The sequence below is a fragment of the Lissotriton vulgaris genome, chromosome 12, assembly GCF_964263255.1.
Source record: "Lissotriton vulgaris chromosome 12, aLisVul1.2, whole genome shotgun sequence".
Lineage (NCBI taxonomy): Eukaryota > Metazoa > Chordata > Amphibia > Caudata > Salamandridae > Lissotriton > Lissotriton vulgaris.
The window spans coordinates 576,180,227-576,207,403 of record NC_141700.1 but is presented as its reverse complement, the minus strand read 5'-3'; the positions used below and the strand labels follow the sequence as shown (position 1 = coordinate 576,207,403).

Here is a 27,177-nt window from a genome sequence, read left to right as displayed (position 1 = left end):
CCCTTCTGCTTTTAAGAATGCTATTACCGTCCCTTTACTTAAAAAAGCGGGAGCTGGTCCCCTGAACCCCTCTAATTACCGGCCTATCTCTCTCCTCCCTTTCCTCGCCAAGTTCTTAGAGGCACATGTGACTAAGAGCCTTTCCAACTTTATCGAACAGACAGAATTTCTAGAGCCACACCAGGCAGGCTTCCGACCCGCCCACTCTACTGATGCTGTGATCCTGGCTATGCTGGATACTATGAGAGCCAATGCCGACAAAGGTGACCCTCAGGCTCTGGTGCTACTAGACCTGTCAGCCGCTTTTGACACTGTTGACCATAAAATCTTGTTGGACCGCTTCAAACAGGCCGGCATACTGCATTCTGCCTACAACTGGATTAAATCCTTCCATGAGGGCAGAACCCAAGCTGTTCGTCTTGCCTCTTTCACTGCTCCTGAGCTCGCAACTTCATGTGGAGTCCCACAGGGCTCATCCCTTTCCCCACTCCTGTTCAACCTTTATCTCCGGCCTTTGATTCATTCCTTAAAAAACATGAAGGTTACTACCTTTAACTATGCATATGACCTCCAGCTGGTTTTTACCCTGAACAGTTCTTCTGATTCCATCCTTCAATTTCAAACTACCATGCTCCATATTCAGAGCTGGATGGACTTAAACCATCTGAAACTCAACCCTGGCAAGACTGAATTAAACTTGCCTGGGAAGAGCGAATTCTTTTGGGGACCTCACTACTAGCCGGTGGAATTGGGTCCTTCTCCTGGCCCCTCTTCATTGGTAAAAAGTCATCATCAATGCTGACCTCTCTCTCAGAGGCCAAGTGGGGGCCGTGGTCTCATCCTCCCTATTTCAGCTGCGCAGGATCAGGAAAATTGCTCACTTGCTTACCCACTCTGCCCTCATACAGGTTGTGATTGCCCTGGCACTGTCTCGCCTGGACTTTTCCAACTCCATCTACCTTGGCCTTCCCTTGTGCCTTCTAAAGCGCCTCCAAGTGGTACAAAATCAGGCCACTAGGTTAATCCACAAGCATCCCAGGTGGCTTTCTGCTAGACCCTTGTTGGACAAACTTAATTGGCTGCCTATTGCCCAACGCATTGCTTTCAAGTCAGGGTGCATAATCTTTAAAGCCCTGTACGGCAGGAGCCCCAAATTTATCAGCTGCCTAATAGTAAGGCACGCTCCTCTCCGTAATCTACGGTCTGCCCACCTTCAGCTCTTGTCTATTTCCACTTTCAAGCTCAGACACCAGGGAGGGCTTAGGTTCTCCTACCTCGCTCCAAAATTCTGAACTCCCTGCCATCAGCAATCCGGATGAGCAACAATCTTCTGGTGTTCAGAAGATTGCTTAAGACCTGACTGTATAAGCAAGCTCTTGTGTAACTTTCCTCTGATGTGACATCTGCCTGATCAGCGCCATGAAACCTCTGGGTGACCGTGTGCTTTATAAATCCCTATTAAGATAAGATAAGATAAGGGGAGATGAATGCAGAAAGAGGAAACAGGGGGCAGTAAAAGCAAGACAGGTGTAGAAAGAAGCATGGGAAGTGTAGAATGAAGCAACTGAGGTGCTGAAAAGGGCAACAGAGGTGCAGAAGGAGGCATTAGGGGCGCAGAAAGAAGGAAGAGGAGTGCAAAATGAAGCAACAGGTGAATGAGGCCCGAGGGGTGCAAAATAAAAGGAAGAGAAGTGCAAAAAGAAACAGAGGTGCTGAAAGAGGCACGAAGGGTACCGAAAGAGGCAAGAGAAGTGCAGAAAGAGGCAGGAGAGGTGCGGACAGAAGCAACAGAGATGTCGAAAGAGGCAATAGAGGGGCAGAAAGAAGCAAGTGAAGTGCAGAAAGAGTCGAGAGGTGGAGAAAGACACAAGAGAGGTGCAGATACATGCTAGAGTAGTGCAGAAAGAGTCCAGAGAATTGCTGAAAGAAGCACCAGAGGTTTAGAAAGAAACAAGTGAAGTGCAGAGAAAACCAACAGAGGTGCGAAAAAGATGCAGGAGGGGTGCAGCAAGAGAACGGAGAGGTACACAAAGAGGCAAGAGAGGTACAGGAAGAGACAGGAAAGGTGCAGAAAGAAGGATGAAAAGTGCAGAAAGAGGCAAGAGAATTGCTGAAAGAAGCAACAGAGGTATAGAAAGAAGAAACAGAAGTGCAGAGAGGGGCAAGTAAGGTGCAGAAAGAAGCAAGAACAGTGTAAGAAAGAACCAAAAAGAGGCAGGAAGTGTGCAGAAAGAGGCAGGAGGGGTGCAGAAAGAAGGAAGAGAAGTGCAGAAAAAAGTAACAGAGGTGCTGAAAGAGGTATGGAAGGTGCAGAAGGAGCAAGAGAAGTACAGAAAGAGGCAAGAGAGGTCCAGAAAGAGGCAAGAGAGTTGCACAAAGAGGGAAGAGGGGTGCATAAAGAGGAAAGAGGGGTGCAGAAAGAAGCAAGTGAGGTACAGAAAGAGGCAAGAGGGGTACAGAAAAAGGCAAGAGATGTGCAGAAACAGGCAAGAGAAGTGCAGAAAGTCAAGAGAATTGCTGAAAAAAGCAACAGAGGTGTAGAAAGAAACAAGGGAAGTACAGAAAGAGGCAACTGAGATTAAAAAACAGGCATGAGAGGTATAGAAAGAAGGAAGACAAATGCAGAAAGAGGCAACAGGTGTACAGATGAAAGCAAAGCAGTGCAGAAAGAACTAGCAGAGGTGCTGTAAGAGGCAACAGAGATGCAGAAGGAGTCATTAGGGATGCAGAAAGAAGGAAGAGGAGTATAGAAAGAAGCAACAGAGGTGCTGAAAGAGGCATGAAGGGTGCCGAAAGAGGCAAGAGAAGTGCAGAAAGAAGCAACAGAGGTACAGAAAGAGGCAAGAGTGGTGGAGAAAAAGGGAAGAGAGGTGTAGAAAGAGAGTTGCATAAAGAGGGAAGCTGGTGCAGAAAGAAGCAACAGGGGTGTTGAAAGAGAGGTGCAGAAATAAGCAAGTGAAGTGCAGAAAGAGGCAACAGAGGCGCAGAAAGACGCAAGAGTGGTACAAACACATGCTAGATAAGTGTAGAAAGCATCAATAGAATTGTTGAAAGAAGCAAAAGAGGTTTAGAAAGAAGCAAGAGAAGTGCAGAAAGAAGCAAGTGAGATGCAGAACGAAGCAAGAGCAGTGCAGAAAGAACCAACAGAGGTGCACAAATACACAAGAAGGGTGTAGCAAGAGGTAGGAGAGTGTACAAAGCGGCAAGTGAGGTACAGAAAGAGATAGGAAGGGTGCAGAAAGAAGGAAGAGAACTGTGGATAGAAGCAAGAGAATTGCAGACAGAGGCAACAGAGGTGCAGAAAGACACTATACAGGTGTAGAAAAAGCAAGAGAAGTGCAGGAGGCAAGAAAATTGCTGAAAGAAGAAACAGAGATTTAGAAAGAAGAAAGGGAAGTACAGAAAGAGGCAAGTGAGGTACACAAAGAAGCAAAGGCAGTGCATAAAGAACCAACAGAGGTGCTGAAAGAGGCAACAAAGGTGCAGAAAGAAGGAAGAGGAGTGCAGAAAGAAGCAACAGAGGTGCTGAAAGAGGCATGAGGGGTGCCAAAAAAGGAAGAGGCGTGCTGAAAGAAGCAACAGAGGTGCTGAAAAAGGCACAAAGGGTGCCAAAAGAGGCAAGAGAAGTACAGAAAGAAGCAACAGAGGTACAGAAAGAGGCAAGAGTGGTGCAGAAAGAGGGAAGAGAGGTGTAGAAAGAGAGTTTCAGAAAGAGGGAAGCGGGTACAGGAAGAGGCAAGAGGGGTGCAGAAAGAAGCAACAGAGGTGTCAAAGAGGTGCAGAAAGAAGCAAGTGAAGTACAGACAAAAGCAACTGAGGTGCAGAAAGACGCAAGAGAGGTAAAGAAACACGCTAGATTAGTGCAGAAAGAGTCAAGAGAATTGCTAAAAGAAGCAACAGAGGTTTAGAAAGAAGCAAGAGAAGTGCAGAAAGAGGCAAGTGAGGTGCAGAAAGATGCAAGAGCAGGGCAGAAAGAACCAACAGAGGTGCAAAAAGATGCAAGAGGGGTGCAGCAAGAGGTAGGAGAGGTGCACAAAGAGGCAAGAGAGATACAGAAAAAGTCAGGAAGGGTGCAGAAAGAAGAAACAGAAGTTCAGAGAGAGGCAATTAAGATGCAGAAAGAAGCAAAAGCAGTGCAGAAAGAACAGGGGTGCAAAAGAGGCAAGAGGTGTGCACAAAAAGGTATGAGGGGTGCACAAAGAGGCAAGAGAGGTACAGAAAGAGGCAGGAGGGGTGCAGAAAGAAGGAACAGAAGTGTAGAAAGATGTAACAGATGTGCTGAAAGAGGCATGCAAGGTGCAGAAAGAAGGAAGAGATGTCAAGAAAGAGGCAGGAGAGTTGCACAAAGAGGGAAGAGGGGTGAAGAAAAGGCAACAGGGGTGCAGAAAGAAGCAAGTGAGATGCAGAAAGAGGCAAGAGAGGTACAGAAAGAGGCAAGAGAGGTGCAGAAACAGGCAAAAGAAGTGCAGAAAGTCAAGAGAATTACTGAAAGAAGCAACAGAGGTGTAGAAAGAGGCAAGAGAAGTGTCGAAAGAGGCAAGTGAGATACAGAAACAGGCTAGAACGATACAGAAAGAGGGAAGAAGAATGCAGAAGGAGGCAACGGGGTGCATTAAAAAGCAAGACAGGTGTAGAAAAAAGCATGGGAAGTGTAGAATGAAGCAACAGAGGTGTTGAAAAGGGCAACAGAGGTGCAGAAGGAGGCATTAGGGATGCATAAAGAAGGAAGATGAGTGCAGAAAGAAGCAACAGAGGTGCTTAAAGAGGCCGTAAGGGTGCCAAAAGAGGCAAGAGAAGTACAGAAAGAAGAAACAGTGGTATAGAAAGAGGCACACGTTGTGCAGAAAGAGGGAAGAGAGGTGTAGAAAGAGGCAGGAGGGGTACAGAAAGAAGCAACAGAGGTGTTGAAAGAAGCAATAGATGGGCAGAAAGACACACGAGAGGTACAGAAACATGCTAGAGAAATGCAGAAAGAGTCAAGAGAATTGCTGAAGGAAGCAACAGAGGTTTAGAAAGAAGCAAGAGAAGTGCAGAAAGAATCAACAGAGGTACAAAAAGACGCAGGAGGGGTGCAGCAAGGGATTGGAGTGGTGAACAAAGAGGCAAGAGAGCTACAGAAGGAGACAGGAAGGGTGCAGAAAGATGGACGAAATGTGCAGAAAGAGGCAAGGGAATTGCTGAAAGAAGAAACAGAGGTGTAGAAAGAAGAAACAGAAGTGCAGAGAGAGGCAAGTAAGGTGCAGACAGAAGCAGGAGCAGTGTAGAAAGAACCAACAGAGGTTCAAAAAGAGGCAGGATGTGTGCAGAAAGAGGCAGGAGGGGTGCAGAAAGAAGGAAGAGAAGTGCAGAAAAAAGTTACAGAGGTGCTGAAAGAGGCATGAAAGGTGGAGAAGAGCAAGAGAAGTGCAGAAAGAGGCAAGAGAGCTGGGTGCCCGAGGCAGGGTCCGAGAATAGTTGCAACATGCAAGTAAGCAACTTCAACTCTGGCAGCTTGCCGGCGCCATTATAAAATGGTTACAAAGTTAGCTTCAACTCGGGCACCTGCCTTAACTCTGTAAGTGCTTCCTGTGGGCCAGTTGAAGCTCAAATTCAGCGGTGGCAAAGTTACAGGCACACATGGTCACTGGAGACAAATCTTCTGGCCCTTTACGCAGCTGCAGTGTAGGAAAAGCACTATATATTTACCCAACGAGGTAGCACTTACTGATTAGCCAGTAGAAGTAGAAAGTTTAGTCTATTTGTGCAAATCTGCGAGTTCGCAGATTTTTTTGCAATTTCGCGTGAATTTGCGGACCGCACATCTGCAAAATTGGCCCATACTTAGAGGGTACAGAAAGAACCAAATGAGACACAGAAAGACAACAGACATGCAGAAAGAGGCAACAGACATGCAGAAATTAGAAGAGATTTGCAGAAAGAGGCAAAGAAGTGCAGACAAAGAAAGAAGTGTGCAGAAAGAAGCAATAGTAATGCAGAAAGAGGCACAGAAGGAAGCAAGAGTGGCTTGCACACCATTGGTACCAATTTAACAACCACATTTAGCAATAAGTAACAGGTGACCATTCTAGGTTTGCAAAGGGCCTTCCACTACGCAGTAACACTTATCGCTGAATTTTTGTAACGTTTGAGCTAGAAACAAGGCTATTTTTGTTCAAATCTGCCGATTAGGGAGCAGATGATGAATTATGTGGCTAATGCGGAAAATGTATATTTGTGCGAAAGTCGGTGCAGCCAAACAGTCGCATAATTCCAGTGGCCCTGCTCATACCTCTGACTAGGTCCATCAGTGCTCCTCAGTGATTCCTTTTTTTGTTAATTGAGTTCATAGTTAAGCTTCTATAGAAACAAGGAAGAATAAACCTGACATTACCACTCCACAACACAGACTACCACACCACATAATTACTCTCCATAAAACATCATCCCACTCTACATAATTCCTATAAAATAAATACGACATATTTTCTATCCACATAATTTCACTGCACAATTTACCACATAATTCCACTACACACAATGCACATCCACTCCACTCAGAAAAACATTAAAAAGCAATTACATTTACATTGCCAATAGCTCTAACTCTTGCAAATGCGAAACCTCTAACATTGCAAACACTTCTTTAACTAGTAGTCATGTTTGCAGAGTGGTGGAGAAAGGGTGCTGGACCTCTGACCAGTGCTGAGGAATTCCGCTAGATAGCACTTACACGAGGTACCAGTAAGACTTCTTGGCCCCCAAAGTCCCTCAGGAGTAAATTGGACTTCTTCCCCCATCCCGTACTCTGCCAGGAGGCGCGTTTGCAGAGTGGTGGAGAAAGGGGGCATGGCCTCAGAAGACATCTAAAGAATCCCACTGTGTGGAACCTACTAGAGGTAACAAGAGGGGTAGTTGGCCCCCCAGGACATCCTTGGGGGCCAACTCCTCCTCCTATTATCTCCAGTTAGTCCCACAAAGCAGGATTGCTAAATTGTCATAGCAGGTCACGTCCCCTTTCCCCACCACTCTGCAAACGCACTTCCTGGTGCTTTCTTGTATGGGGTGGGAAGTCCCCTTCGCTGCTGTGGTCCTTAGGGGCCAACTAGCCTACCTGATACCTCCAGTATATCCCAGATAGCGTGATTGCTAAAAGCTTAACACAGGCCATGCACCCTTTCACAGCCACTCTGTAAAACGCCCCTCCTGGTGCGTTCTAAGTTGGGGATTAAGTCCCCTTGAATACATAGGGTCCCTGGGGCCAACTAGCCCGCCTGTTACCTCCAGTAAGCCCCATACAGCTAGATTGCTGATCGTGCTCAAAGGCCACACCGCCTTTTTACACAACTATTCAAATGCAACTTGTGGTGCACTGCTGCTCAGGGGATGAAGTCCACCTGTGCTCTGAGGTCCTCAGGACAAAAGAGGACATTTTTGCCCCAACAGCAGTGCACCAAGAGGCATGTTTGCAGGGTGGTGTAAAAAAAGGGGCATGGCCTCGGACCACCTCTCCGCAATCCAGGCTTACTGAAGGTACCTGATGGCCTAGTTGGTCCCAAGGGACCCTCAGTATTCAAGGGGAATTAATTCCCTAACATACAACGTGCAAGGGGGCTCATTTGCACAGTGGTGCAAAGAGGGGATGGGGCCTCCGGCAATATATATATATATTTTTTTGAAGGGCTCCCCCTTCTTAAGTATTTTTGTGGCCCTGGGGACCAATCCGCTAGGGCCTGACTCCTTTTCCCTTTTTTTTTTTAAACAGGAAGGCAGCCGTGCAGCCCCCCTCCCAAGGCCAATTTCCGCCCTGGGGACCCCATCCCCCGGGGCATGGCCTCCTTTTAAAAAAAAAAAATCATGGGAAGGGGGGCCGCACGGCCCCCCTTCTCTGGCCCACTTTTGTTCCCCTGGACCCTATTCCCAGGGCATAGCCTTTAAAAAAAAAAAAAAAAAAAAAAGTAATGGAAAGAGGGGCCGCGTGGTCCCCCTTCTGTAGACCACTATTGGCTCTGGGGACCCCATCCCCCAGGGGCCAGCCTTCTGTTATTTTATTTTTTATTTTAAAATTGAAGGGGAGGGGGCTGAGTGCCCCTCTCTCGGGCCACTTCTGGCCCCGAGGACCCCATCCCCCAAGACCAGCTTTTGCATTGGGGACCATGGGGGGGTGCTCCAATGCCCTCACGCTCCCGCCTGCTCCCCACCTCCTGCTGGAGCTGGCATTGCTCAAAAGCAATCCTTCTTTGGTTTGTTGAAGCGAGAGCAGGTTTTTCTGCTCCTGCTTCAATGAACCAAAGCAGTTTTTGCTATGGCAGGGTGGGAGCCGTGCTCCGACCTGCCATAGAAAACAGCAATGTACCATGGGTGGGCACCCCGGAACATTGCAGGACCCTCCAGGGGAGGTCCCAGGGGCCATCAAGGGCTCCAGGAGGGGGGGACATGTGGCCCCCCTCCCATCATTTTAAAAGATAGTGGTCCCCGGGTCCCATAACAGAACCCTACATTTGAATAAAAAGTGCCCTGGGGAGGTGGTGGGGCCCAGGGCAGTGTGGGGGGCAGGAGCCTCCACATTTTCATTTTTTAATTAGGCTCCAGGGGAGTGGCAGTACCCGGGCTTGGGGGGGCCTGTGAGGCCCTCCACATATAACTAAACAGTGCCCTTGGGCGGTGGTGGTCACCAGGGCAGTGCGGATGGCAGGAGCCTCCCCACACTATCATTTTTTTAATTAAGCCCCTGGGAGGTAGCGGTCCCCAGGGCTTGGGGGGCTGTGATGTTCCTGCATATATTTAAACAGTGCCCTGGGGAGGTGGTGGTCCCCGAGGCAGTTTCGGGGGTCACAACCCCGACATATTTATAAAACAAAGCCCCAGCAAGGTGGCAGCCCCCTGGGCTGCGGGGGGCCACATGCCCCCTGCATATACTTTGCAAATTAATTTGGCATTGCCCCAGGACCGAGCCCACCCGGGGGCTTTAAGACTTGGTTACCGAGTCATAAGATGGCTGCTGACACTTCCTGGTTTGGAGTTTTGGCAGTCAATCAGAGTGAAGCTCATGTCCAGGAGGGTTTGCAACTCTTCCTCAGTGCTCAGATATCAATACTTTTCATTTTTCATTTCTCAAGAACTACTGAACGGATTTACACCATTTTAAAAAAAAAGGTCTCTTTCTGAACCAAAGGTTACCTTTTTGCCAAATTTGGTGTAATTCCGTCAACAGTTTAGGCTGTAACCCCTTTCAAATTTCCCCCCCTTTTTTCCCAGCCCCCCTTGACGAATCACTCCAAAACTTTCAAGACAGGAGCTGACCTGAGTGAAAAATTTGCTTTGAACATTTCGCAAAGATTTGTCAAACAGCGCCAAAGATATTGGCAAAAGAAAAAAAAAGTTTTGAATAGAAACAAGGTCCTAACTATAACTACCTACTGGCGTCCGCCAGTAGGTAATATATACTATTTTGTTAACAATATTTAATTTGCTGTATGTTTTTATCCAATTGGTATTGTGCGCATCGTTATTGTGTCATTGAACCTATGTTACTCTCACATTATTTTATAGGAGAGTTTTAAAAACCTCAGCTTGCATAGATTTTATGTCCTTATTGGAATACATGTTGAATTAAATAATTGCTTTATGAACAAACATATGGTTGTTGACTGTATAGGTGAACAATATGACACTAATGAACACTTTTCATGTTTAAGCTACCAACCATTTACGCTGAACATAATCAGGATTAGGGTTGGGTAGAACTTGTGAAGTTTTAATCCATGTAATTGAGCTGAATTAGATAAAAAATCAGCGAGATTCTGCAGAGTTCCACCCACCCCTCACAGAAGGGGGACACTGCAGCACTCACCAGGGTTGCCGCATTTGCCTGAGAGGAAGGAAGGACTTTACCAGCCTGTCTGCAGCCGCTGCGCTCTCTGTCATCGAGTGCCGGCGCAGAGTAGAGACCAGGACTCGGGGACTCAGGGACTACATCCCCCAGCATCCATAGCGGCCGGAAGCCGCGCACCGCGATTTGGCGCCAGGCGGCGCATAAACAGCAGCACCACCCCCGGCAGAGCGGGGGACACTGCAGCACTCACCAGGGTTGCCGCATTTGCCTGAGAGGAAGGAAGGACTTTACCAGCCTGTCTGCAGCCGCTGCGCTCTCTGTCATCGAGTGCCGGCGCACAGCAGAGACCAGGACTCGGGGACTCAGGGCCTTCATCCCCCCAGCATCCATAGTGGCCAGAAGCCGCGCACAGCGATTTGGCGCCAGGCGGCGCATAAACAGCAGCACCACCCCCCGCGACGCGGGAGCCGCCCGGGAGAAGCCCGGGACAAGGGCGGGACAGTCTACGGCAGTCAACGGCAGGATCAGGCAGGGCTGGGCCGCCCATCGTACATCTGCCGCTAAAATGGGTAAGCGCAAAAATGGAGCCACAGCGGATGATGGTGGGAAGAAGGCAAAAGTTGCCAAACAATCTGATTCCATTATGTCTTACCTTACTTCCGCGGTTGGGGCTTTATCTAAAGAAATCGCTACAGCACAGCAAGAACTGGGCCTATTAGCCGAGTCACCCACTATAACAGAACTAACCCCAGCGCAAGGCATCCCCTTAGAGCCTGATGTTATCATCATGAACCCCACTACTGCCACTGTTCCTAGTCTATCTCAAACTTGCGCACCTTAAACTTTGCTACCCAGAGTGACTTTGGACCCACCTGCTATCCCAAAACCAACATCGAAAAAGAGAAAGAAGGGAGAGGGAGACTCAGAAGCTAGAAAAGGGGTGGAGGACACTTTAAAGAATCACCTTGAGGCTCTCTTCGAGGAACGAATTGAACCCCTTTTAGTGGGTATTGCGAAGGACATAGTTGATACTATGAATACATGCCTCGAAGGATTGTTAAAAAAATGTGTCCTGATAGACGAACTAGTGAAAAAATTTGATAGCACGTCTAAGGGTGAAATACCGGGCCCAGAACACCAAAGTAAATGGCAGGCAATATCACCACTATCAGTGTCTACTAATGACCCCATGGCAGTGCACAGCGTAGGGCCAGGAAAACCCCAACCACTTATATCTACCGTCCCACAGGGGGTTCCCTCATTATTACGGGAGCCTACGCATTTAGAAAGTAAGATCCACCTAAACTTGCCCCCAGCAGTAGTACCTTTTGTGGCAGTTTTCATAGGGGTGCCCCCGCTAAGGAAAGGAGAGGTTGAATCTACTGCTACCCTTATAGGAAAGGCAAAAAAATGGTGCGATGACTCTAGCAGTGGTGAATCTAACACTTCTTCCAGCATTATTTTTGCGAGAAGGGTGGGGTGGGTGGGGAAGCGAGCCAAAACTGTGAAAGGTGACTGTGTGGTGATAAATTTCGACAATGCTCATTGCCCGAATAGTTTGTTTTGGGATGGATCAGACATACGAGAAAATGATAGTCTCAGGGCGGTTCCCTTAGGGTTCTTTTATCCCCCGCAAACGCGCTTTAACTCATACATGAATGTACCCCCCAACTTAGAGCCAGTGGGAAAGGGGTGGCAAACAGTATAGGAAAGCAAGACAAAATAGACCCACACATCATAGTGAAGGCCTAAGCCTGGATCTGGTAAACCGTTTCAATCCCTTAACTGATCTAAACACAAATGACTGACTATCAGTCCCAATAGCGACACCAATACAAGTAATTTCCGAGATGGTGGCTCCATCCCCATGTACATTGCTGACCTGGAATGTCGCAGGGACGACAGCTAAAAAGACAGACCCAACTTGGGTAAAATATATCTCTAAACACAAGGTGATAGCTATTCAAGAAACTTGGGACACCTCACCAACCTTTTTCCTAGATGTTTCTTAAGTTTCACAATACCAGCAAGCTCTAGCAATGCTGGGAGAGCGAAAGGGGGGCTTACTATACATTTTTCTTTAGAGTTAGTAGGGACTTTTAACCAGCTGGACTCAGGCTCTCCAAATATCTTGGCAATAGAATGGACAGTTTCCCCGGGGTGTATTCTACTCGTAATCAACTTTTACAATGCCTGGGGAGGACAGACAGAAACTGATCATGTGGATCATTTGGAGAACTGTTTTAACAACTACAGTCAAAATACACATATTCCTTTTGAAATCTTTTTAATGGGCGATTTTAACAGTCATCAATGCAAACTACCGTGCCACTCAGGTGATGCAGAGGCCCCAAATGGAGCTGGCATCCCTCACTTTGAACACACCAAAACAGGGGAGGCACTTGAATTACTGCTTGCTAGTTTTAATATGTGCGAACCATATAAAACAGGAATAAATGAGATGGTACCCACTTTTAAAGGCTCAATTAATGGGTCGATAATTGATTACATATTCATTTCCCCAGGCCTCACTTCAGAGGTGAGAGATTATAAGGCATCTATCTCACCCCATAGTGACCACAACCCTCTGTTGATTGAGATACACTGGAGTGACTTATGGCGCAAACAAGTGGGACAATCCCAGGTATGCACCATGGCGGTGCCCAGTGATCCGGGCAGACAACTTAAATGGGGCAAGATTGTGGAGGAAAAGTTTATGGACACTTTATTGCCCAAAATTGAGGGACCATTGGAAATTTGTATGGATCAAACTACTTCAAATCCCCAAATTATTACAGCTTTTAATTTTATTTGTGCACAAACCGCCAGGGACCTCACAAAACCTTTATCACAGCACCCTACAAAGCCTCATAAATGGTTTGACACCAAATGCTCACGGTCCCATAGAGATCTGAAACAGCCCCTTAAGGCTAAGGATAGAGATAAAGTATTAATTTCAAACCTGAGGCGGGCCGATAAAGTAAATATTAAGGCAAGGAAAAATTAGATCAAAAATAATGCCTGGAATGATCTTCTTAATATAGATGTCCTTAAAAACAGTAAACAATTCTGGGACATTATTAATCATTCTTTCTTTTCGGGGGATGATAATATGGTTACAGATTGTGTAATTCCTGATGAGAAATGGGTACAGCATTTTAGCAATATATATGGAGGTAACCGAAATGAAACCACAGGCACAACAGAGATGGACCATTGTTTAGCCACAGTAGAGTTCACTGAAGAGGAGGTATATAAAGCCATAATGGAATCCACAAAAAACAATGCACCAGGCCCCGATGGAGTGCCAGCGGACTTTTTTAAATACAGTCCGACACTCTGGTCCAAAGTATTAGCTAGAGTGTTTAGAGTAGCAAACGAAGGAACCTTCCCCGAAACATGGGCAACATCCATTATTGTACCCATTTTCAAGAAGGGAAACCGGGAGGATCCAGGGTGTTACTGCCCGATTTCCCTTATTGATTTTTCCTTTAAAATCTTAGGTAGAGTCTTATTGGTCAAACTGAGGGATAATTTAGAACAGTGTGGGGGGCTCTCAAATATCCAATATGGGTTCCGTGAAAATAGAGGGACGCTTGAACAATGTTCCAATCTCCACCTCTTGTTTTCCAAATATACGGTGGCCGGGGAGGGGTCAGTATACCTGGCTTTTATGGACCTCTCCTCGGCCTTCGACTTGGTGAACAGGAGTAAGCTATGGACTCTTCTACTCGAGATAGGTATAGGAGAACACCTGGTAGCTTTCATCGCTATGTTACATCAGGACCTTAATGCCAAACTAAGGGTCACTAGGGATGGAAGGTGTTCGGACAGCTTTAAATCTGAGAAGGGGGTGCGCCAGGGTTGTATCCTGGCCCCCCTTCTCTTTACCATCTACATAAATGGGCTGGGGAAACACCTAGAAGCAGGAATGGCTGATGTACCGCGTATAGGAGGAGAACAGATACCAGCCCTCCTATACGCGGACGATGCCGTTTTAATAGCTCGAACCGGCATTGGTTTACAGGCCCTTCTGGACCGTTTTGGCTCCTTTATGGAGAACTTAGATTTGAAAATTAATGTAACCAAGTCTCATACCATGATCATAGGCCATAAAGGAAATATGTTGCACAAAAAATCCTTTACCTGCAAGGGTGAGATTCTTTCTAGGGTACCAGTCTTTCCGTATCTGGGGGTCCTTTTTGACCAAAGAGGGTCCTGGGTTCCCCAGATCAAAGCAAAGAGTCTTAGACTAGCATGCTCAACATCAGCCCTGCTGGCCTTTACAAAAAGACTAGGAGCAAAACCAATGGAGGCAGTGATTAAAGTATATAACAGCAAGTGTGTCCCAATTGCTATGTATGGGTCCGCTATGCGGGGTTATGCAAACCTGGAAAAAATACAGAGGGTGGAAAATGGTATCATTAGGAAAATGTTATCTGTTCCAAATTCCACTCCCACCTTCACGATCCATGAAGAAATGGGCTTGCCCTACATTGTTGACAAACTAAAACTAGCCCCACTTCTTTTCTGGTCTAAAACATGGCTGAACTCTGAGTTAACGTTAAATCACGCTATCCTTAAAGATGTTATCTCGAGGGATAATGCCATGAGAATACCCTGGCTGAAATATATTAGATCTACTTTTGCCACGCTGGGGAGACCGGAACTCTTTAATGACCCAATTAACATCAGAAGGGAAGACATTAGATGGGTTAAGCAGGCGTTCCTGGAGAGGGCCTGCATGGCAAGAGAGGAGTCGGAACTGAGGAAACCCTCGGTAAGGGCGCACATAGTTCTAACGACCACTCCCTCCCTGGAACTGTACTTAAAAATTGTGACCAACCCACTCCACAGACTCCTACTCACAAAATTCAGGCTGAATTTAATTCACTACTCATTAGGAAACTTCCCTGTGTGGTCAAAACCTGAAGATGGACCACCCTGTGATTGTGATCAGTTCTCAGTACAAGATACCCTCCATTTTACATTTTCTGTGGTTTCTATACTAGGGAGAGGGTAAAATATTTACTTCCTGTTTTAAGGGCTGCTGGCTTCATTCAAATAAGACCAGCTTTAATTTTCCTTCAAATGTTAGCAGATACCCATACTATGTTCAGCGTTGCCTGTTATCTAACAGCCGCATTCAGATCAAGGAAGAAAAGAATACCTAAGAAAGCCTTATTTTAATCCAATCTTGGTTTTAAATGGAAATTTTTAACAATTGTAATAGTTTTTAATCTTTGCAATTTTCTGGAAAAATGAAATTAACATGTTATAATTTAATAACCAGATCAATTGATGTTTTAAAAATTGTATTTGTATTGTTGTCCTTTTATGATTTTAACAAAAATAATAAAGAGCATTTTGACTGACTGGCTCTTGAATCAGCCCCCATGTTTGTGTTCACGCATTCGGAGCACTCATTCCCAAGCCAACGCACCTGCAGCCCAAGCAGACACTCCCCTCGAAAATGTTGTTTGCATGTGAATAAAATTGGTTCTTTTTTTCAGATTTGGATCACGTTCCCGAACTGTCTATTTAGAAGGTACAATAAATGACAAAAGCGCAGCGAGCTACAGGTACTTTTTTCTTCTTTTTTTTTGCTTACCAACTGCACATTTTACTACAGTGGGGTCACTTCTTAAGTATAATAGCACGCTGATCAATGCACTGATTTTCCCAGAAAGCTGAGCAGATATTTGTATACGCCCATGGTCAAACTTCAGGTGTTTGCTGATTAATGTGCATACTTTTATTGGATTTGAATGTACTTAACTGTGTGAACCAGAGACTTTTCGATTGTCAATTTGAATGTATCCCCTGACCCACGCAGTCCACTAATCATACAAGATACCTTTATTGACTGGGACGCTCACATGCTTCATGGAGTGAACTGTGCCATTTAGTAAGTGGTTTGATAAGTGCTAAGGGAACACTTTACACTCAACCTTGAAAAATCATGGCCTGCGAAGTTAAGTGCACTTCTCAGGTTACCTCATTGCATTGTTCGTTTGCCATTTTAGTTTCAAACATACTTGTATGACTGCCTCAAATACCTGAAGCCACATTTTACTCACATGATTCAACACACAGTCCTCTTTCTAATTCAGCAATCTCAATACAATCTCACTGCCTCCTATGTATCCAACATTCACCCCCAGTCACAGATCTAGATTAAATCCATGATTTCTTTTCTCACCATGCATCCCAGTTTGGACACAGCCATAAGCAAATCAGTCTCGCCCCTGCTCCCCATGGCCCAGTCTGAACTGCCAAGCCTGTTCCTCCTTGGACTACAAGCAATTACTCTGAGACCAGATCTGGGTTAAATCCATCATTGTTTTCTCACCATGTCACTCCAATTTGGACCTAGCCATATGCAAATCATTCTTGACCCCGCTCCCCAGGTTAACAGTACAGCCCGAACAGCCAAGCCAGGTCCTTCCGGGACAAGAACCTTGCATCCTAGGACCAGTTTGTGGGAATCAACACTTATCAGCCAGGCTAGCTTGAATCCAGTGGCACAGTGAGGATCGGACCCACATCTGGGCATACCTTTCCCACTTAGGGCAACAATAGCAATACAAAATGGGAACAGTCCAACCCAAACTGCCAAGCCGGGTCCTCAGTCGGCTGAAAACAAGCAACCTGGGGCCTGTTTCTGGGTATCACCCCATATCGGCCATGCTAGCTTGAACCCAGTGGCACAGTAAGCATAGGACCCACTTCTGGGCATACCCTTCCCACTTAGGGAGACTCGATCATAGCAACACAAAAAGATGATGAACAGAATGTTGAAAATATCCAACATTCACCCTCGGTCACAGTTCTGGGTTAAATCCATTGTTTTTTGCATACCATGCAATCCCAATTTGGACCTAGCCATATGCAAATCAGTCTTGACCCTGCTCCTAGGTTAACAGTGTAGCCCGAGCTGCCAAGCCAGGTCATCCCTGATAGGAACCATGCATTCTGGGGCCAACTTTAGGGAATCACTCTCATCAACCAGGCTAGCTTGGATCCAATGGCACAGTGAGCACAGGACCCCGTATGGGCATACCCTTCCCACTTAGGGTGACAATAGCAACACAAAAGAATGATGGTCAGAATGCTGAACATATCAAACATTCTCCCAATCACAGTTCTAGGTTAAATCCATCAATTTTTGCTCACCATACATGCCAGTTTGGACCCAGCCATATGCAAAGCAGTTTGGACCCTACTGCCCATTGGAATGGTCCAGACAGAACTGCCAAGCCAGGCCCTCCCTGGACTGGAAACAAACACCCTGGAACAGATTTCAGGGTATCACCCATCATCAGTCAGGCTAGCTAGAATCCAGTGGCTCAATTAACATGGGACCCATGTCTGGACATACCTTTCCCATTTAGGGCGTCTTTAGCAACACAAAAAGTAGATGAATGGAAAGCTGAACTTATTAAACATTCACCCCTAGTCATTGATCTGGGTTAAAATCAATGTTGTTTTGCTTCCCAAACCACACCAGTTTGGGCCAAGTCATATGCAATTCAGTCTTGACTGTTCTCCCCATGGGAACAGTCCAACCTGAGCTGCCAAGCCAGGTCCTTCCTGGACTGGAAACAAGAATCCTGGGACTGGTTTCTGGGTATCCCCTCATCAGCCAGGCTAGCTTGAATACTGTGGAAAATTGAGCAGAGGACCCACGTTTGGGCATACCCTACCCAACAAGGGCAGCATATCTAGCCATGGATTGCAAGCGGGAGGGGACCGGGTATGCAAACTGACCTCAGAGGGCAGCAAAGAGGGGCACGGGCAGCACAACAGAGGGGAGGCAGGAGTGGGCAGAGGATGCAAATGCTCAATAGCGGGCAGGTCAGTGTGCCAGGGACAGCAAGCTGACTTCGGAGGGCAGCAAGAAGTAACCACAAAACACAGGCCTGGGACCAGGACAAACAAGCTTATTTCAGAGGGCAGCATGGAAGGCTAGGGCAGCAATACAGACCACAGAGGGCAGGTGGGCGAGGGCAAGGGTAGCACAAGCACCATTGAGGTCAGGCTAAAAGCCCAGGGGCAGCAAGCTGATATTGAAGGGCAGCCTAAAGTGGCGGAATCAGCACAATGGGCCATGGAGAGCAAGCGGGAGAGGCAGCACATGCCCCTCAGAGGGCAGGCTGAGGGGGCCAAAGTCAGCAACCACCTCAGATAGCAGCAGAAATGGGCAGGGGTAGCACAATGGACCAGAAAGAGCTGATCAGAGGGGTGGCAGCAGACAAAATGACCTTGGAAGCCAGCATGGAGAGCCAGGGGCAGTACAACAGATCATTGAGGGCCGGCCGGAGGTGGCAGATGCAGCACACACACCACAGAGGGCAGATCAGGGGTACAGGGTGGCAAGCTGACCACAGATGGCAGCAGAGAGGGGCATGGGCATACAGGGAACAGGCAGGTGGTGCCAGGGGCTACACATCCACCAAAAAGGGCATTCTGGGGAGCCTGGGCCAGCACACTGACCTTGGAGGACAGCAGGGAGGGAAAGGAGCACAACAATGGACCATAGAGGGCAGGCGGGGGGGGGGTCAGGGACCCACTGCCTCTTATCTTTCATGTCTCGTTCTCCTCAGCATTCTCCTCAGCAATCTGGGTTACTGAGGTCCATAGATATTCATTTGCCAATATGGTGATCACCTTCTTCCCTCGTTCCTCTATCAACACCCCTTTGGCTCCGCCTGGCTCACTGAACCTACTTGTACCTACCTTTTCTAGTAAGCAGAACATTGATGTTCTGGAACATTTAGAGCTTTCGAAAAACAGACACTAGTGTCAAAAACTCTTTGTGCCCCAGGACAGAAATTCAAGATTTCACTCTTTCAGCCAATGAAAGCTTTCCTGACCTGCAGCCAGCAGGTGCAGGCAGAATGTAAGCCAATCAGAGCCAACATAGCCCTCAGGGCATATCTGATGTCACAAAACTGGAAATGCCGCTCAGAAAGTCACTTTCATACAGAGAACTACTCGACTAAACAACAACTGAGGTACGTACCTGCCCTCACTTTTAAATATGTATACTTTTAAAATTGTGCTAGGTCCTTCAACAGGAAGGAATATTCCAAAATTAAAATATGAAATTGAGGAAATGTTGACCTTAAAATGAGGCTCGTGAAATGACTGATTTGCTTAGCTTTCATTCTTTTACGAAGCTTCACATTCTCATTTAGTTACTTGTGAAATTCGGAGCGTGTCAGTTAGAATGTGACCCTGCTTCTGGTCACATGTGAATATCATAGTTAGGTTTCCTTTGTGAAGTGGAACTTTACTTCCTTAAATCAGAATACCGGCGGTTTATAGTCATTGCGTCTGTATAACTGTATTTTGTTTCACTTCACTGCATTTTTTTTCTTTTTTTTCCATTTGCCACATCCTGCACTTAGAGTGAGAAACGTCGTCAACATATATATTTATACAGTAACTGGAGAAATGAGGTCCTGCTGGCGAACGACTTTCACACTTTTCTGCCTACTTAGGAATGCTGTGTGGACAGCTATTGCATCCGAAGGTAAGATCACTAATGTTCACATTTTAATTTGTTTGGTTTATTCCCAATATTTTGTTTGACCCTAAATTACCGTTAAACAGATTCAGTGGCGTTGTGCAAATAATTGTCAAGCGAAACTAAATAACCAAAACAAAACATATCGGCGCTCAGACTCGAAAGGTAAAACAATGTACTTTTCATTTGCACAGAGCAAGATGCAAGTCTCATTAAAAGTGTCAATAGAAAGTGGCGGCGTAGCAAGGGGTGTGTGTGTGTGTGTGTGGGGGGGGGGGGGGGGGGGGGGGGGGTCCGCCCCAGGAGCCACGAGTTTTGAGGGCAGTGTAGGGCACATCAATTAACCCACGGGCACTGCCTGTGCCCCAGATACATATCTAGGGTGACAAAGGGCACTGTGTGGACTCAGCAAAGACAGGCTGGCAACTGTTCATAACCCCCATTTAGTCGTGGGGTACCTTACAGTAGAGGTAGGCACCCGAGCCACAGCTCCTGAAAAAGCCTCCCTGTGTGACGTAGCTGGAAGATATATAATGTAAGATTTCACACGCAACCCACATAAAGTAATGATAAAAACTGGTCCTGTGACATACTAAGGGTTTGTGCTAAAATATAGATGGATCTAAATTTAAGTCATTTAAGCACCTACAAGGTTGAAAATGCATCTGTTTGATTTTCACTCACATATCCCCTAACATGCTCTCGATGCTAGTTTGGTTGCAGACTCCCGTATTCTTTCACACGGCGGCACTGCACCGTGCTAATACTACCGGCAGAGCTGCAGAGAGCATGGGGGTGTCCTCTGTCCTGCACCTGCGGCACTATTGAAAGCTTTCACCCCTGAACCCAGAGTGCAAAGGTCGGCAGCCATTAATGCCTGCAGCTGCAGCCTGCCTGGGGGCGACAACCGATTAAGTGGTGTCTAACAGCACCTGTGCTATTTGAAGCCAGAGAACTTAGACAGTTTAAACCCTGCTGTTTGATAAACCCCTTTTCACCTGAATCATTTTCCTGCAAGCCAAACAAATTGCAGATTTGGCGAGTATTTTGTACCAAGGTCTAATCCCTGCTTCATCTATGTGATTCTAAGCACGCTTCGAATTTCCCAAAGCAGAGTTACCTGGGGTCTACATTATTGCAAGATTTCGTCGCATGTTTTGTGTGGAGTTCGGCAGAAACCCGTTTTTTATTTTAAATTTTAGTTGCCATGCCCAATCTGTTTATCGTGGTGCTTGGTACGCAGACATATTAAGAGGTATAGTACTGACCAATGAAAACTGTTTAGCGCTAAAAGCTGTCTTGTGGATGGTGCACTGTAATCTTGAATTTAAAGAGCAAACAAATCAAAATGTTATATTACTGACCAATGAAAACTGTTTAGCGCTAAAAGCTGTCTTGTGGATGGTGCACTGTAATCTTGAATTTAAAGAGCAAACAAATCAAAATGTAAACAAACGGTTCGTTTGAAATATGAGGACAAGCGGGTTAAACAAATCAAAATGTGGAGAAACGGGTTCGTTCGAAATATGTGGACAAGCCGGTTAGTTCGCCCTTTGCTTTGCCTTCCGTGACTGGCATCTACAAGGGATGCTGTTCAGACTTTCGTGCAAATAAACGCTTGATTTATCGACAACACGAGCACGTGTGAGAGCAGAAAACTTATAATTGTGTTTATAGTGGTTCGTTTTTGTGAAATCCCTAAAAACGATGCCCGTGACTTAATCAAAGACACGGCAAACATTCTACCCAACTGCTGTAAAAGCCAATCTGTGTGCATTTTTATCTGTAAAACTTTAGTATACCGACCTCAAAAATGTAGATAGTGTGTCGTTTTTAAAATGTGTGAAAAGAGGGGTACTTAATATTGTGTAATTTTAAATACTCGTAATAGTGTGTCATTGGTTAAAAGACCTGTCCGATGACAGTCGTTTATTTCACTTTTTTTGTGAAAGATTGGTCAAATATAGTGCCATTGGTTGTGCTTACCTTTGCATTATGTAATTTTTTGTGTTTTACTTTGGAAAGCTGTGTCAGGGAAGAGTTTTTCAAAGTACTTTACTTTCAAGGGCCTGTTCATCAGAAAGTCCTTTCATAATAGATTCTGTTTAAGCGCTTGTCCAGTGTCATTCAGTGCCATTTTAACGAGCCAGTCCAGTGAAGTTTTTTTTAACACTCTTTTCCATTTGCTTGCCTAATGAAAACATAATTCATAGAACCGTTGTTAAAGACGCTGGCCCGAGGTGTTTATTGCATATACACCTGTATTGTAAGAGCCTCTTGCTCCAGTGATTGGTCAAGTAATCAACTTTACCTTAAAAGACACTTCCATTGAATGTGTTGTTTTTTTAACTTTTCATTACACGCCCATTTATTGAAGCGAACTTCTTTGTGGTCCTGTCCAGAGACCTTTTTCTGAGAGGTTGTGTTGTAATGTTGTCTTAGATGTGACCCACAACTTAATATCGAGGCCCGATTCACAAAGTGTTTTCTGTGTCTAGTTTCCAGGAGTAAGACATGTTAACTCACAGAAACTGTAAGTGAGCAAGACTTACTCCTGGAAATGTATGAGTAAATCACCTAAGCCTAGAGGAATACACAGCTGCTAACAGAGAAGTCTTTGTGAATCAGGACAGGATGTATAGTTGTAATTCACAATGCTTTGTGAATTAGGCTCTGTGGTATTCTAGAAAGGCACTGTTCATTGCTGTATTATCAATTGTTCTGTATTTAAGAGCACGTCTACTGAAGAGTCATTAGTTGTCCCTTAAGTCAATAATATTGCCCACCCCAATCAAAGGATTTTCATTAAAATAATAACATAAGCAAAGTATTTGTAAATCAAACTGTGGTAGTTACACTGGGCAGATTTGATAATATTTATTGACACTCTAAAAGAAATGCACAGAACTTTTGTTGAAATGGCTTATCTACAAAATGTGATGCAAGTAATGTTTTTAAAAGCACATTCAGTCAATTTTACAATTACCAAATCATGCATTGCTCAAACCTGCATTGTGTTTCAGGCAAATATTTATCCAGTAGGCAAATGTACCAAAGATACAATTTAGCGAGCTTGGAAAATGCCCCAAATACACTCATTGCTAAAAGGGTGTCGTTAGACCTGACATCGTTGTTGTGGTATTAACCCAAAAGTTTTGTCTTCTTCACCCCGCTTCTTTTGCTGAATTTGTTTTTGTTGGCTTTAGGACTTTATGTTCTTTACCAGTGCTAAAGTGCTCGTGCTCTCTCCCTCAAACATGGTAAAATGGACTACACCTAACTGGTACATTTAATTTACTTATGAGCACATAGTATGTGGTAATACATGTATCCAGGGAATTTAAATAAAATGCTTCTAGTGAACCTGCAGGATTCATTGTGCCACCCACTAAAATTGTGTTTAAACACGTCTCAGGCCTGACTTTGCAGCCTACAGGCAGGGCCACAGGAATTATGTAATTGTGCAGGGATTTTCATATATATATAGATTTCCACATTCACCACATAATTTATCATCTGCCGCATAAACTGTAGATTTTAACAGAAAAACATGTTCCTAGCTCCAACACTTCAAAAGTTACTAAAAACACAGAAATATGTTTTTTTGACTCAAATTAATTGAAATTTAAAATCCTCTTTAATGGTTACATTGTATTTTAAGTCACAATTCTGAAAATTGCACTTTTATAAAGTTGGCATTTTCTTGTTGAAACCATTTGTCCCTTCTGCCAGTGACGTGGGTCACATGTCTGTGAATGGCTCCTCTGTTGGGCTTTGTGTATTCCTCCCACACAGTGACACAAAAGGAGGGCAGCTGTGAGCAGAATGGCCCTCTTTCCATGATGGCTGCGGGTAGAACTGTGCCTTACCCTACCTACACTTCAAAGGGTTTGCTCCACTACACAAAGGAACCTGAAAATAACCTTTTGTTACTGCCAAATTCTTGGAGAGTCGACATGAGAAGGGAAGAACATTTCACAACCAGATGCGGGGGTAGGACAGGGTGTTCCCTCACACACAAAGGCTGGCACCTGGTATACATATTGCACCTTCCAACAACATTCCAGTACACTCCTGGGCCTTTGGACATTACAGAAGAAGGAATTCCTTGCCACCAGAGCAATGCCCTGCTGCCGCCAGAGGACTGACCTGCTGCTTGACGCCTGCCTTGCTGTATGAGAAGGAAGATCGGGCCTGCTCCCTTTTTCCCAAGCTAACCTGAGGTACTCCAAAGGTCAGTTGGATCATTTCCTGTCTGAGCTACAGGGACACAGCAAACTACAGAACCCTCCTTTCAACTGCCCAGATGACCTACTGCACTGGATCTGCCTTAATCTGCAACTGGACCTGCTTAAGCCCTGCTTGCCTCTGCTGGAATGAGTTCCTAATCCCTAAGAGGTGCTTCCCCAGGTCCTGGACCCTTGGGTGGTGTTAATTGAGCTCCTCCTAAGAAATGAAATCCTGAAGATTTGGGCTGTTCGTGCCCATTTTTCAATTACAACCAATAGTAAAGTATTCTGTAATATGAGGTTTAGTTTTTGTCTGTCTTGAAGTGAAACAAAAAAAAATGTTTTAAAATGTGTGTCATTCAATGTAGATAATTTTATATATGTTTAGATGTGTGCATTAGGAATACAAATTGTTTATCTGGATAACAAAATTGATTGTATTTTATAAATTAATTTTTTTTAACAAAGACATTTTGGGAGAAAATTGAATAAAGATCTTTTTAATGTATTAAGGTACTTCAGGAATTGTTTACTCGTTAGATTTAGTTTAAAAATATGTGATTCACTTTGACTGTGCAAAGAGGTTTTGGTTCAGTGCATATCTTTTTGATTATAATGTGAATTTACAAACTTGCAGTACATAAGGGATTCCTTGTTGTTGAATTTTAAACTTCCCAGTACATTTTTGGCGTAATTAGGGTAACTCTCTCTTGGTCGAGGGCCCTTCGCACCAGGGCTCTGCTCCCTGCAACAATAGTCAACGCAAAGCTCCAGTGAACGCGTCTCTTTGCTATAAAGCTACTGCCAGCGGGGTCCGGCAACGTGAGATCTGAACTTCGCACTACAGCTATGACATCCTTCTAAGACCGCCAAAGCGAAGCTCCAGAAATGACTATTGATGATACCCGACCACCTCTTTGCGCTACAGCGATAACAGCCCATGCTACCCAGGCTGCGCTTTGTGCTTCAACAACCATCTGCGATGCTCTCCCTGCTCCTCGCGGTCTCCTCCACTACTCTTTGCACTGGACTTTGAGAAGGTAACTTTTTCAACGGAACTTACCCGGTCCCTGCATCTGGTCCATGCTCCATTGTGGTTAGCCTGAACTTGTGACTCAATTCCTCGCTCTAGCACAAACAGATGACTGTGAGTGTTGCTTTGTTTTTATAGGCATGATACCTATCTAAAACCTTGAAATTAAATATCTCTGGTAATACTGATTTGGTATTTGTTGTTCTGGTCTCATTTTTTAACCTCTTAAGTGCTGCGCCTATACCAACGGCCGACGGCACCACTACCTCGGGAGAGCTGCCGTTGGCCGTTGGACGTTCCAGCTGCACCTGCGCAATGGAACGTTCAGCACTGGAGCTGGACGTTCCAAAGCAGCTAAGGTGCTAAAACGAAATGTATGTTATGTTTACACTTTATTACTGTTAGTGCGCTGCGTAAATACTTCGCACATTGCCTCTAAGTTATACCTTACTGCTTTTGTGCCAAGCTAACAGGGAGTTAAGCACAAGCTAATTTAGTGAATTTTGAAGTTCACCCTGACAAGGACTGTGGCCTGAGTGGGGCTTCCATCGCACTCAAACATCCTTACAAATGGATTATTGAGCATTGCGCTATACAGCAGAGACAATATGGTGGAAGGCAGGACTAGGGCTGTCTTGTGCAAAATGGGAGGGGTCATTGTAATCATAGATGCCCTTTACATTGGTGTAGATGGTATATTGACCAAGGTGGGCAGGGAATGGCACAGCATCCAGGTATTTACTGTGCATTTGAGAATTGGCAGAAGAGCCATGGATATGCTGAAAAGTGGAAGAGAGGGTGTAGCTACCATGGCTAAGCTGTACATGGATGTACAGCAACCAGGAAAATATTCTGTGACCAAGCCCATACTGTACTGGAGAGTGCATAGTGACCCGGAACGCAATACACACGAGGGTTCAGAGTACCATGGAGATGCAGAGAAATATTCTTTTGAGGTCAATAAGACATGCACATTGTACAAGTATTGAGCCACTGAGTTCCTACTTGTAATTGTGTCACATGCATCTCAAGGACCTGGCTCAGTAATGAGATGAGTCAGCTTACTGTTTAGGAGAGGAACGTTAGTGTGAGGTAGGACCCAGGAAGATGATGAATGCATTCCTGGAGTGGCACAAGTGCCTGTGAAGTGGGTGAGAAGTGTGCCCTTGTTCAGAAAGTCAAGGCAACACACATTAGAGAATATGTTCTGTGGACCTGCTTATGGGGGACTCCAGTCACCATGCCTGGCTGGAAGGAGGTCAAGGACTCACAGAGGGACAGTAATAGACTGATCAACTCCATCAGTGACAGAAAAATAATAAACAAAAGAACAGTGCTAGAAACTCAGCCAGAACCCTTGATAAGACATAGAAAGAAAAGACGGAGAAGTCGGTGAACACCTCACAAGCTGACAAAAGAGAAAAAGAGAAAGAAAACAGATGGCAGATAAGCAACCACAGAAGGTGGTGCAACCAACTAGCAGAGTTACTCCCCTAAGACCTTAACCCCTCATTCAACCACAAGATATGGTAGCCGTACATGCATCACTAACAGCTCTCCTGTCATTTAGTGAACACATTGATCCAGCAATGCAGAGCTGACATGGCTGGGGATGCTAAACAATTTTTAAGAGCAACAGAAAATGCTGAAATGGATGCAGAAGAACACCTTTGCTCTGAAAGCCACTAGTAGTGAAGGAGATTGAGAAACTAGAAGAAGTGGATTTTATAGAAAAAGTATCATGAATCACGACTCGGGTCTCTCATAGGTGGTTACGACCAAACCCAAGCAGCTGCGGGTAGTCTGAAATTGCATTGACAGAGACTGCTAAATTGTGCAGTCAAGCACAAAGGAAACATCACACTAACTTTGGATGTTATTACTGCAACCTAACAGAGCATGGCGGTTTTCCAAGTTGGCTTTGAACACTAGGGACCACCAACTGCTTTCTGATTGGCTACTACCTACATTACCACTTTCTTCACACATGTGGGGTTGAGGAGGTGCAAAAGTCTTTTGGGATTTCTTCTGCAGTCAAGTTGAACTATGACATACCAATCTTTTCAGAAATAAATTAGGAGTATGGATCACACTATCTATACTGTCAAAAGAAGGTCTAATGCTTCACAAAAAGAAGTGTGAGCTTTTTGAAAAACAATATCTGAAGGAGTGGGACTGAGAGGATACATGCTGCCTGAGATGCTGCAAGTGAAGGAAATGGTGTTGGCACATTAAGGCTTCCCGGGTGCAACTAAGAACAAAACCTGGTTGAGAGTGTATTTATGGTTCTCCAACATTTATGGAGTGATGAAGAAATCTGTGAGGAACTGTCAACCATGTCAGTTGACTAGTGGGACATAGAGACCCACTCCAGTGATCAAAAAAGGCTCATGTAATATGCCATGGACGAAAGTAAGTGCTGACTTTTGTTAATCCCCAGATGGTCAACAGGATATAGGACTGATGGATACCCATTCTAATTTTCCCATGATGGAACTAAATATGTTGACATCTTTTGAACATTTGCAGCCAAAACTTGAAAAGATATTTGCAATCTTTGGCCTACCCAAAA

General features: G+C 45.2%; 1 protein-coding gene across 1 annotated transcript in view; it reads left to right on the top strand.

Moving 5' to 3' along the window:
- Positions 1–18,782: 18,782 nt before the first annotated feature.
- Positions 18,783–27,177, top strand: part of LOC147677780 (fatty acyl-CoA hydrolase precursor, medium chain-like) — a 223,154-nt gene continuing 214,759 nt past the window's right edge. The window contains exons 1-2 of the mRNA XM_086945439.1: positions 18,783–18,828; positions 19,225–19,349. Coding sequence (XP_086801565.1) covers positions 19,271–19,349 — 79 coding nt within the window. The 5' untranslated portion in view covers positions 18,783–18,828; positions 19,225–19,270. The remainder of the gene's footprint in view (positions 18,829–19,224; positions 19,350–27,177) is intronic.